This window comes from Cydia amplana, chromosome 7 (genome assembly GCF_948474715.1).
Source record: "Cydia amplana chromosome 7, ilCydAmpl1.1, whole genome shotgun sequence".
Classification (NCBI taxonomy): Eukaryota; Metazoa; Arthropoda; class Insecta; order Lepidoptera; family Tortricidae; genus Cydia; species Cydia amplana.
This window is the reverse complement of record NC_086075.1, coordinates 16,916,274-16,929,119: the sequence shown is the minus strand read 5'-3', so window position 1 is coordinate 16,929,119 and position 12,846 is coordinate 16,916,274. Positions and strand designations below refer to the sequence as shown.

The 12,846-nt window shown below is 36.1% G+C and overlaps 1 protein-coding gene across 1 annotated transcript in view; it reads right to left on the bottom strand.

Moving 5' to 3' along the window:
• Positions 1-6,197, bottom strand: part of LOC134649780 (sonic hedgehog protein-like) — a 37,601-nt gene extending 31,404 nt beyond the window's left edge. The window contains exon 1 of the mRNA XM_063504607.1: positions 5,700-6,197. Coding sequence (XP_063360677.1) covers positions 5,700-6,197 — 498 coding nt within the window. The remainder of the gene's footprint in view (positions 1-5,699) is intronic.
• Between the last annotated feature and the right edge of the window lie 6,649 nt (positions 6,198-12,846).

Sequence of the window (12,846 nt, the reverse complement as noted above, 5' to 3'; positions counted from 1 at the left end):
TACAGTAAAATATATTTTCCAGACCGGGTCGTTTAGGATAAAAAGATGCCATAGAAACCCACCAGACTAGCCAGCATCAGGACCTAATCGTTAGTAAATAGTAATGTTTCCCTTACGCGTGGAGGCTATATAAATCCAGCTGTCACCAACCCACGAGTTACGCAATCCAACATTCAACGGAAAGAGCATAATGCATTTATCTTCGTAGCATCTGGCATGTAACGTACCGCTTCCCGTGCGCATTAACTTTACTCATACCTATTCCCTCTTATTTATGAGAAATAAATAATACTATTAGACGGAGATACCGATTCCTGATAAAAAGTGAGCCCGAGTTAAATGGGAGGCACAGTGGAAGCAGAAAGAAAGTAATGGAGGCGCATCGAACCGGTTTGGAGATTTTTACGAATGCAAGCCTGGTCGGCTGGCCGGGAGCGGCGCGGCTATGTGCGTTGTGCAGGCACATAACATAACCCACGGCGGATTCGCGCCGCGGCGGCTCGGCCGCTCGCCGCCGCCGCTCGCGTCCCGCACGCACACACTACCAACTGTCTGTACTCACCGATACACCGATTATTATCTGCACATAACTGGATTCCACATATACCTTAGTCCTTTTAAAATATTTGCCGTATAATCTGCATACTGCATTGAAGCAATTATTTGCATGTTACCGTCGAACAATAGTTTCCTAGAAGGCGGATCGTTATTTCAAGATTTAGGTTGACTTTGATTGAATTTTACGGTCTCAACAGTTCACGAAGCAAATTGATCGAAGAGGAAAACGTAAACACTATTTCTAATGGATGTAGATATTGTAGATTATGACCTAGTAAGTCGCCGACTGAAGTAATTGACATTGCAAACTGAAATAGCTCTGATAAACATCAATCCAATACCAGATTTCTGCGGAGGCACTTTTGCTTGTGTTTACTTCTTGCTTCTGAAATGAGCCCGGGGCCCATTTCTCGAACGGTATTAGTCTAATATTATTAGTGTGTTGCCATGGTAACCCATACAATTTGACAGTTCGTGGGCTAATAATATTAGTCTAATACCGTTCGAGAAATGGGCCCCTGGATTGAATACTAATAATTTAATTGATTTAATTAGGATATATATAAAGTAAGCACAGTTATTTGATTACATTCTCGATAGCGGCCTATATGATGTAGTACATACTAATGCAGTTATGAGATTTGTATTTTAATAGTTTGAATATTAGATAATTAATGTGTTCTATGATTAGCGAACCGGTCGCGTTTTAATTAATAGACTTTTAGTTTTCATATGCTTCTTTAAACTCGATGTAACGGCTACCTTAATAAAATAATTCCCTTAAAGGGATAAGTTCGCCTTTGTACTGCCTATCCTGTGCCATAAATTTGTGTTTTGTGTTTTGTACAATAAAGAGTTTATTTATACATACATACATACATACATACATAATTTAGGTACAATGATGCATATTTGATTTACCTAATAATGTTATGATAATGTAAATTACAATCCAGGTAGATAGTAGGTATTCTGGTTTTGATTCTGATAGGTAGGTATTAAAACAATCACCTACTTAAAGTTAGCAAATACTTTTGAACCGAAATTCTCATGAGTAATTAGTTTCTAGGTATCAATAGGGTAGGTCGATCAACGATTAAAAATGAATGATTATTTGGGCCTGTGTTCCAAATCTCTTGTATACAGGTTATTTGATGTAGGTATAGACACATTTTTCTAGAAGTGACAGTAGATTTGAAAGCCGATTCTAGTGATATAAGATATATGTACTTACATATAATTAGGTACCAAAAATGTGCCTAAGACATTAAAGTCGCCAAAAGTGTAAAAAATATCGTAATACCAACAAATTACCGAAATGGGTATAAACGATAACACGTTACTGTTAAGTACCCCCACAAAAATAACAACATATCCAAAATAATGTTATTAAATAAAGATTAAATAAGTAACAAATAATAAAAAACCCTTAAAATAAAAATTATAACTAAAATTAAAAACTAAGCTTAAAAACTAGTTTAGGCTTAGTTTTTAAGCTTAATTTTTAATTTTATTTATAAATAAAAAATTTGCACTAAATCACCGCCTATTGGCAGCATAACCTAGTTCTATTCTGAACTAACATCCTGCGCACTTAACGTGGTCATCAGATTCCGAACTGACCCACTTCGGGCAGTAAAGGCCATCGGCGACTGTTTGTATGCGCGTTTGTTTGTTTGTCAACGCGACCGTGTTTGCCGACCCATTACAGCGGCGTTTCAGACGCTGAAACATATTTTCTGCCAGTCTTCCTACGGCAACGTTAGAGTTGAACCAAGCTAACGCTGCATGGCACTTGCAATGATAAATTGTGGCCATGTCATTAAAAAAATGAAATTTCTATGAAAATATGACCTTTATAATGATACTCCCTCACTTTGCTCTATTCAAAATATCTGGGAGACCGGCTTTGCTCGGAAAACATATGAAAACTCAAAACTGAGCGTTTTCCGAGATAGATTTTTCGCCCCCGAAAACCACCATATACCTCCTCCAAGATCCCCGAAATATATATATATATATATATATACATATATATATATATACATATATATATATATATATATATATAAATAAAGAAATTTGCCTTAATTTCTAAGTAAATTTTTGTCAAACCACAACAGTGGCATACAAGCATAAGGTTTATCTGACGGCAGGCGGACACCGTAGCCTATGTATTGACGCTTGCAGTATCATAACTGTCTCATGCGCGTTACCTAGCATAAATGCGGAACAAACACTATCAGTCATAAGTAGATAATGACAAAGCTATTAACAATTGGAACAAAATTAAACAATATTGAAATCTTAAAATGAAAATTAGGGAATGACAAGAATATTAATATAATTCTTACTCATAATGCCTTTAAATAAAATGTCTGTCCGTACTTGCTGAGAAACATTTGCACGCATAAATTAGCGAAATCCAAACAGTATATTAATAGCCGAAGACTTCATGCAATGCTAATAAATCCTTATTAAAATTCATCACAATGGCCGTTTGTAGACTCTGAAAACATTGCGAACGGCGAAATCAGGCGGACGCTTTGACGACACGCACGTCAGATTTAAACATATTTGCCGATTACTCACGTAAACTCTATTGGGTATGCTAATAACTGGGCAAATATTATATTTTATAATCAATAGGTGAAAATAAGTCCATTAGGATATGTTAATTCCACAATGCTGCCCAGCTAAGCTGTGCTGCTGTGTGTGTGCTGTGTTATACTTTAGTTTATACATATAACTGAGAATTCAATTTCCAAAATCATTTGTTTTGAGATAGCGCTATTCGCTTAGAAGGGCAGAATGGCTAATAGCACCTAGCCAAGATGACAATCGTTAATAGAAAAAGCCAATCGAAACATAAATTATGTATGGAAATAGTCACGTGACTTTTCGTAGCTTCTGTCATCCCTATTTTATTTTCTTCATTTAAGTTATTTGAATATTTTTATTCATAATCAGAGTAGAATTATATACAAAAAAATATTTTGTGTTTGTCGATGTACAGTCGCCATCAGATATATCGGAGCGGCCAAGGTGTTCACAATTATCTGAACACGCACTCTAACGCCTTGACAATAGAGGCGTGTTCAGATATTTGTGAGCGCCTTGACCGCTCTGATATATCTGATAGCGACTGTACAATTTGTCATGTTAACTAGTTTCCCAGTTCAAGAAGTCTACCGATTGCTTCGATACAGACCACTTTACGTTTAACCCTCAATATCTACAGGTAAGTACAGTCAAAGCATGTAATTTCAGTATCATTTCGTACTTTGTCACAGTTACAATCAGTATGAAAGCCGCTAGGGACCTCATACTATTGTCATTGTGACAAGGTAGGAAATGGTGTCTGATGAAATTAAATTCCTTGACCGTACCTACTTTGACGACCGGTCTGGCCTAGTGAGTAGTGACCCTGCCTGTGAAGCCGCGGTCCTGAGTTCGAATCCCAGTAAGGGCATTTATTTGTGTGATGAGCACAGATATTTGTTCCTGAGTCATGGTTGTTTTCTATGTATTTAAGTATTGGTATATATATATATTATATCTATCATTGTCTGAGTACCCACAACACAAGCCTTCTTGAGCTTACCATCATCATCACCAACTTGTGTAAAAATGTCAATTAATATTTATTATTTATTTATTTAGGTTTTATTAATCTAGGCGTCACTTTATAATAGGGGTGTACAAGGACAAAATACAGAATAGATAACAAGTAGATTAAAAATTACTACCAATTATAGTTATCGTGTAGTAACAATTTTAATAATGTAGGTTACGTTTACCCACATGAAAATTCTAGATTTTGAGGTCAAAAACGCACATCAAATTGTGCAGAATCATAAAAAAATCCCCAACAAAATTATAACCGCGCTATCTGATGAGTTAAAGTGTATCTGCGAACTGCTGGTGTATAATATAACAAATCCTTTTAAGGAAACCGCAACTTAATCAGTCGGACGGTTTTTGAAATAATTTGAGAACAGTTTGCGTACAAAAAAGTCACAAACGCACTGTAACGCATATATCTACCTACTGTCTCCGTTTCCTCTTAAGTTAAATATAGGTAAGTATATATTTAATCCACTTGCACACATTAAATAATCCCTGATATGTATGTAGTTACCATAGACACCATAGTACATAATGTATAGGCAAGTATATTTATATTCTAATTGAAAAGTTTAACTTTTCTGTTAAAACTGAATGCTTCGTTTTTTAAATAAGGTCCGCAATTTCCGTGATATCAATTAAACATACGTATTAAAAGAAATATCTATGTAAGAAAAATTAAGGTTTTCTAACTAAACGAATCCAATATAGGTACCTACATGTTTTAAATAATTACCTACTACCCCAATTAATAATTCTGACAAAGCATAACAATTTCTGCTGTAATGAAATTACATAATTCTCTTACCTACCTTCATAATGATTTAGAACAAAAATGTAACAACATGGTCAGTTTTTGTTTTCAAAAGGCTTTTTTTTAGTTTTCTGCTACTTATTACGGTTATGACAAAACGTTTTTTTCGCAGCCTACTGCACTTGTTTTAAGCTATAATAATATAAATAATGCAACAGACTATATCAAATGAAGTACAATAAAGTAACCGTCAACAATAAGCTAGTTCCCCGTTGTCCGCATGTTTTCACAAAACATAGTGAATGACAAGGCACGAGTTTGAAAGCCCTCGACACCAACTTTTACGACTGTCGTATATTACACCCAACCCGGCATCAATATTGAAAAGAAATCATCATTCATCGATTAGTCACAGAGTCACAATATTTGTTGACAAAGCCTGCGTAATTGCAGAGTTACAATCGTAACACTCGCTTCGAAGCTACCGTAACGCCCGCAATTTGTATCCATTGTTCATGTTTACAGCGGGATTGTCTCCGCCGGCCGGCGGCTGCAGCGCCCGCGCATTCACATGTTTTCAAAACAGACACTCACTCATTATTTCAGTGACAACTTCCCACTACCAAAACAAGTTTTTCACTCCGGAATGTTCAACAACGCTCTAATCGAAACCACGTACGCGCACCTAAGCATCCGGATACATAACTAGCAATAAGATCCGCTCACTAGAAGGAAGATCCGCCAATGGGAATCGACTCACCTGGGTCATGAGGCGATCTGCGCCCGTACCCTCGTCATCCTTGAAATCGATGTCCGGATTATAATTAGGCACTAAGTCTTTGAACTTTTCATCGTCTCTGATGATGCGACCCTCGGGGGGGCCGCTGGCGCGGCCGTTCTCCTCGCTGATGTTGGGCACGTGCTGACGGAAGACGAGGGGGTAGAGACGGTGCCGCGGCCCCGGGCGGTTGGTGAAGCCTCGGCCCGGGCCGCAGGCGGCCGCCGCGCCCAGCCACAGTAACACCAGAGCCAGCCTCATCTCGTAGACATCACGCGCGCTCGCCGCACGACCACCGCGCGCCGCGAACTGAGCGACACTGAGGAGCGCCCGGCCGCCGCTGGCCACCACCGCGGCGGCGGCGCCCGGTCCGGCCCTGCATCCCTTGCGCCGCTCGCACCACCGAACCGAGCGATTCGCCAACCGCCGAGAGCGCCCGCGCCCGCTACCGCCTCGCCTCCATATTCCGAACCACCTCATTAGCAATAAAAGTTTTTGTTAAGAGGAAAAGGGACGACCGCTTCTCCATACAAACATAATCCCCATTTTCCTCTCTGAGGATATTGGCAATATGGAAAATATTTTTACATAATTTGATCTACTTACCTTTAATATGTAACTGCCCCTTTGTTTGACTTTCTTCGTTTTTTTTGTTATTAATACATACCTAGATATTACCTACTTATAAGAATTAAGCGCATTAAAAAAGATATTATACAAAATTTTAAATGCTCCTAACTCTTATAATAATAAATTAAAAGGTATATATGGAAACTATTGGAAAGACGATTTCACGCAGTCGTCCACTTTCTTCTTAACAAATATCACAAAGGCTCTTGACGGCGGTAAAATGCATAGATTCACATGACTGAAGTTCAGAATGATTAATGATTTATTAAAAATATTATTAGGTAGGTAACTAAGTATCTTGCCAAATGTTGATTTTATTTTATTAATAGGTATACCGACCTACCTAACGTATCATGTTCCTTTAGTAGACTAGTGGTAAATTTGTTGATCTGCAACTATTTGCAGAGTAGTAGGTAGGTACCTACCTACCTATTTTAAGCCAGAAAATTAATTATCTAGGTACCTATATTAATTACCTACGTGTGGTTTGGTAGCCAGCTGACTTGGGCCTGTGAGTAAACTAATTTACTAGACTTTTCCGCAGAGATGAATAACGTGTATATAACCTAGGTAAACCGAAATCCCAACCATAAAAAAATATTTAAGAAAATAATAGTAACAAACGTTTTCCATATAAACATTCATTATTAAGTTTGACAACTATTATGTATTCTGTATTCAATAGTAATATACCTCGTAGCAAATACATTTATGTAGGTATACAGATCGTCGTAGAGCAATCGTAGCATGATTGTGTCGTAGACTTATCATATTGATAATTATATTTATATAGGTATCGCTTTGTAAAACCTAGTAACTAATTTTGACCGACGACTTCAGTCAAAAAATAATTCATTTTATTTATGATATTAGTGTACTTACTTACTTCGACTTCTTTAGCACTATAAGTACTTAGTTAATTAATTAATAAATAGTCTAATCGTACAATCGTACCTGTAACCATTGTAAAAAAATCTGGAAGATATGGATTGCGCTCCAAAAATTTTATATTTTCTTTCTGAGAATTTTTTACACTGATTTAAAGTTACAAAACCCTGTACTAAGGTCTATATTGTGTTACCAGTTTCAATTTGTAAATTTTCAATCTCGAAGTAAATTAGTAAACACTAAACATAAAAACAGTCAAAAACCGTTTCCAATAGTGACATAGGTAAAGGAAGATAAACACCAAAAATCTGCTTCTCAATTAGATTAGGCGATGACGCCGGGTTGTCGGAATCGGATCCATGTGATGAGCAAACTAAACGAGTCATTGTCATGCGAGTGTGGCCGTCCTGAACTATGGACGTCGTGCCATTGCCATGTGGTATTGGCGTGATGTCTAACTGTAAATAGGCACTAACACGTGGATTAAGCTAACAAGGGAGATACGTTATGCAGGAACTTATCTCCCCTTATATGTTAGGTATTAGAGACCAAGTCTAACTCTGACTAGGTCAATCAAATAACAAAATGAGGGTGAAAGGACATATCGTATCATTGATTATTGGGTCAAGCTAAACTTACAAACAGACTATAGTTTGTTGTAGTAGTAGCAGTAGAATATGTTATATATATGTAGATACAGAACTATAAGGGGTACGTTTTGTTTTCTGGCTATATGTATAAGGTGCCCCCGTTTTCATTGCTTTCAAGTACTCGAACAACAAATCAGAATGTACAAATGAATCTAACTGCATAGTCTCGATTCCGCTCAATATAACTTACACTCAATGCCTACACATTTTTACTGTACACATTTTAAAATGACTAACATTATACTAAGCAGTTAGGTAAATACATAATATGTACCTATATAGAGGTAGGTACTTGTACTTATACATGTATAAAGTAAGTGTTCTTATGTAACGCGCCATAAATTAAATAGGTAAAATACCATACTAAGTAGGTACTTACCTAAGCAAATAACAGTAATAAAATGTTTAACATCGGCTAAGATTTTGGATTATTGGGGAGCAGAACTGATTTTATTTGAGCAATGGGACTATTCCTACCAAGCAACTTTATCAGCAATTTACATGCACACAAAAAACATTGCTAAGGTTGTATCTCTTACAGTAATTAATACGTTTCTAGCAAACTTGTATCTGTAGCGATGCGTCACGGGCCGTGAACGAAACCCGACACCCAGCGGCTTGTAATTAGACATCGATGTCGCCTATTGACAACAAAGATTAAAGGGGACGTTATTGCTGTCATGTTGTTATACATTACCCTTTATGAAGCTCAATTAGCAACATGAATGGTAATATCATTTTAAGACGTATGTTATGTTTGCGAACGTGATTGTGCTAGCTCACTTCATCCACAGATTCTACAGTACGAGTAGGTGGTAGGCTTTTTCTTGTCCTGAATTAAGAAACTTACTTATAATAATTCAACTCGTTTACAGTATTCGATTAGAATATTAACTAGAATGAAATGGTGCTATTTTGTTGTCGCACTTACATTTTTTACTTGTAAGTTGTATGCAAATTAAGTTTACGTGGATCCTTTCTTGAATTATTTGAATGAATTTAACAATCATATTAGACCACACAATTATTTGATAAATAGATGGAAATTTCAATTTAAAAATATACATATTGTGCGATATAGTCTGCATAATTTTACTTCCTACATATATACTCGTAAGTACCTATACCTAAGTATTTCTTCCTAAAATCGATGGGGTTGGGTTTGACAGAATATAATATATATTTTTGTACTTTAACCCAGCAAAGCTAACAGAGAGGCACAGACACTCCGGCAGAGTTAGGTTCTATCGCATTTTCTTTAACTTGTTGCAACTAGCTAATTTAATCCCTAATTCTTATCTCTCGACGCACGGGCCAAAAATCTACCTCAAAACCTTATCTGTCGATTTGGTCGTGTGAAACGCAAAGTCTGGGGCGACGTACCGTTGCATTCGCACCCTTTTGTTCAGGCTCGATGGGCCGGTTCGCATCATTTGAGTTCCAAGTAGTCCCGATAAGGTTGTGTGAAGGCCTGGGCAGGTTCGGAGGTTCCCACTGTTTTATCTACCTATATGAGATAAGAGTTTACAAAAGAAATTGTGCCCGTGGACCGTGCGTGTTGGTTATGTATGACAAGTCGAATTAAAAGCAAGGAGTATAACCTACGTCACCTACACATTACAATTAGATTCATTTTCATGCATCGTTTTATTTGTTTTTTTTTCAGCCGAAATACGTTGCACAAAGGTTTTCGTACCGGCCAGGGACCGGAACCGGTTACCTTAACCGGGGTTTTTCATAGGGTTATTTTAGAAGTGGTTATAAAAACCCCTACCATAACGGTAACCGTCTGATAAGGTAACACTTTGATTCGGTAACCGTATCAGATCGAGTTAACCCCTGTTACCGGTAACCGAAATAAAAACCCAGTCTATTCTGTTACCTCATAATAAGGTTTTGAACCAGTTCAAACGATTGTAATCTTTACGCAGACTTAAATACAACTTATTATTGAATAACCGTGGTTGGCATGGGCGGTCTATGAAGCCTCCAGCACAAACAAGTTTTTTTGCCGGTAACTTCGCTTATTGACAATTCAAACAATATTGTACTTTGAGTCCTTAAGCTAAAATTGAAAACATAAGTGAGCGATTACAGTATTATTTTGAAGCGAGCGAGAGCCGCAGCGCGGCCATTCCTTTGTTTATCTTTATACCTGTGTGTTCCTATTGTTTTTGTTAATTTCGGAGCAATTCTAGTTTAGACATTTTTAGAAAAGGGGTTGCAACTTGCAAGTAAACAACATCATATCCTAGTAATATCTGGTATTATTTAGTTATATTTTATGCTACTTAGATTATTATTTTTATTTTCGGGTTCACACTTGGTACCTACAGATTAAAGACTGATTTAAAGAAAAAATTTCATCTAACTAGTAATTTTACTGGTACCTAGTTAGGTATAATTTATCTTAAGTGATTAAAAAAAGTCACTTTGTGATAAAGATACATGCGCTAGCGGATTGTGGTAGATATTTTACCATAGTTAACAAATGACATATATACTAGTTATTATGATCTTATTTTATAATAAGCAATTAAAGTCTATTTTTTTTATTCGGTAGACTAAAATAACATTTCATAGTATGAAATGAAATGACACATGATGTTCATACTATGAAATGTCATTTTAGTCTACCGAATAAAAAATAGACTTTAGTTTAAAATGTTTTCAGATGCGGTGAGTTGTATGAGCTAAAAGTCGTAATTTACCTTGTACCGCTTAATGCAGCGATCAGAAAATATATATCTATAGCAGTTATAAACTTATTTTAATACTACAAATCTTTCATTAATACCAGAATTCATTATACATATTCATTGGGTATCTATAACATTGGTAGGTGAAATAGTTTTGATTAAATTAAATAGATACATACATACTTAGTAAGCAGTGTTGGGCATTCAAGAATAAAATCATTATTTAATAAGAATTCTTAAGAATAAAATCATGTTGATTTTATTCCCGTCAAAATTATTCAAATAATTTTGATCGGAAATAATTCGTATGTGAAAAAATTGAATAAGAATAATCTCATTCTTAATCAAATAAATATAATCATGATTTTATATTCTAAATAATATTCCTGGATTAAACATGTAGTCTGGGTGCCGTATAGGCGTTACGTATAGATAGAAGTAAATTAGACAAGAAACTACTATGTTTCTTGACTAATTTATACCTGATTTTATGCAATAAAATCTTACAAATTTAATTTACTGCCGCATAGTCTTGGTATTGGACGATTCCCGTATTTCTTTTAATGTGATAACTAAATCATCAGGTACAATTCAGCTGCTCTGAACGGATGGTGGATAGCGAAACTCTTCAATGGCTCACTGTGCCTAAATTAATGTAAAAAATAAAAAACCGGCCAAGTGCGAGTCTGACTCGCGCAGGAAGGGTTCCGCACCATTACGCAAAAACCAGCAAATAAATCACGTTTGTTGTATGGGAGCCCCACTTAGATATTTATTATATGCTGTTTTTAGTATTTGTTGTAATAGCAGCAACAGAAAATTCATTATTTGTGAAAATTTCAACTGCCTAGCTATCACGGTTCATGAGATACAGCCTGGTGACAGACAGACGGACAGAGGAGTCTTAGTAATAGGGTCCCGTTTATACCCTTTGGGTACGGAACCCTAAAAAAGATGTTTTTAAAGGTAGGATAAGGAATGGCTCGATATGGTGTATTCCTATTTCTCCCCGCCGGGCACAGATGGGAATAGGCGCTTCATTTAAATCATTCCCATACGTCCCCGCCTCATGTATCGCGGCGATCACGTTGGGCAGGAACAAATGGGGAAAATACTCATGATTTTTTTCTGTTTTCGAATTATGTTTATAGTTCGTTTTTTTTTAGCATTAGAAATAACTTGAAAGAAGGTAAGCGATTTTGACACGTCTTTTAATTGAAAAACACTTTTTAAAAACCATAACTATTACTTATGAAAGCAGAAGACTATAAAAGATCGTATTAGATTCATAATTGTTACATATTTACCGTAACTTATTTTTAAAATGTGCTTTTCAATTAAAAGACACATCAAGATTGTTTACCTTATTTCTAATGCTAAAAAAAAACGAACTATAGTATGTGGTTTCAGTATCCGAGTTACTACCAAGACTTATGGTGTTTTTAAAAGCTCTTCTGATATTTAAAATTTGCATTTATTATTTAGACGGAAATTAACAGGTATTAATATCGTTTGACACAACGCTTGCCGTGTTTAGCAAATGCTGACAAAGAATTCACCACGCCACGACTTAATCCTATTGTTATTGCCAATGAGTAATAAATGACGGTCTCAAGTGGAAACACGCCTGCAACTTTCTGCAAATCTATTTAATTATAGTGATAAGCGTAGAACTCTTTTCTTACCTGCAGTAATTTACTATCTCATTCACTTTCCGTAGGTGTGAAAGAGATAGCATACGTCAGACCTCAAGGCTGATAGGAATAATAAACAAAATACATACTTAATACGCAAAGAAATATACATTGAACCATCATAATTATAATTTCGCAGTTTACTTTCTATGTAGCTTCATTATAAAATTATCATCGCCGTTTCAAAAAATGTATCTATCTATCACAATAAAATCTTTTACGCTAAAAAAAATTCAAATCAATCCGACCATTGAAAAGAGGGGTGAAATTCATTTTACTATCTATATACATTGTACTACATATAATATGACGTATAATATGACCAAATAAATGCCATTTAACCTTGTTACCACTAACTCATGTATCTACAATTACATCAATTAGTCATGACACGGCAGAGCACTGATAACAATACTGTAGTGTAGTACAATAATAAGGCTTTATTGTTGTCACTATGACTCTTACCGCATTCTGCTTAATCCTAAATATCCTAATACAATAGAAAATACCACGACCTTTAAACATTCGGTGCACTTGCGTTGTAGCGCGTGCCAGCAGAGCGCAGCGT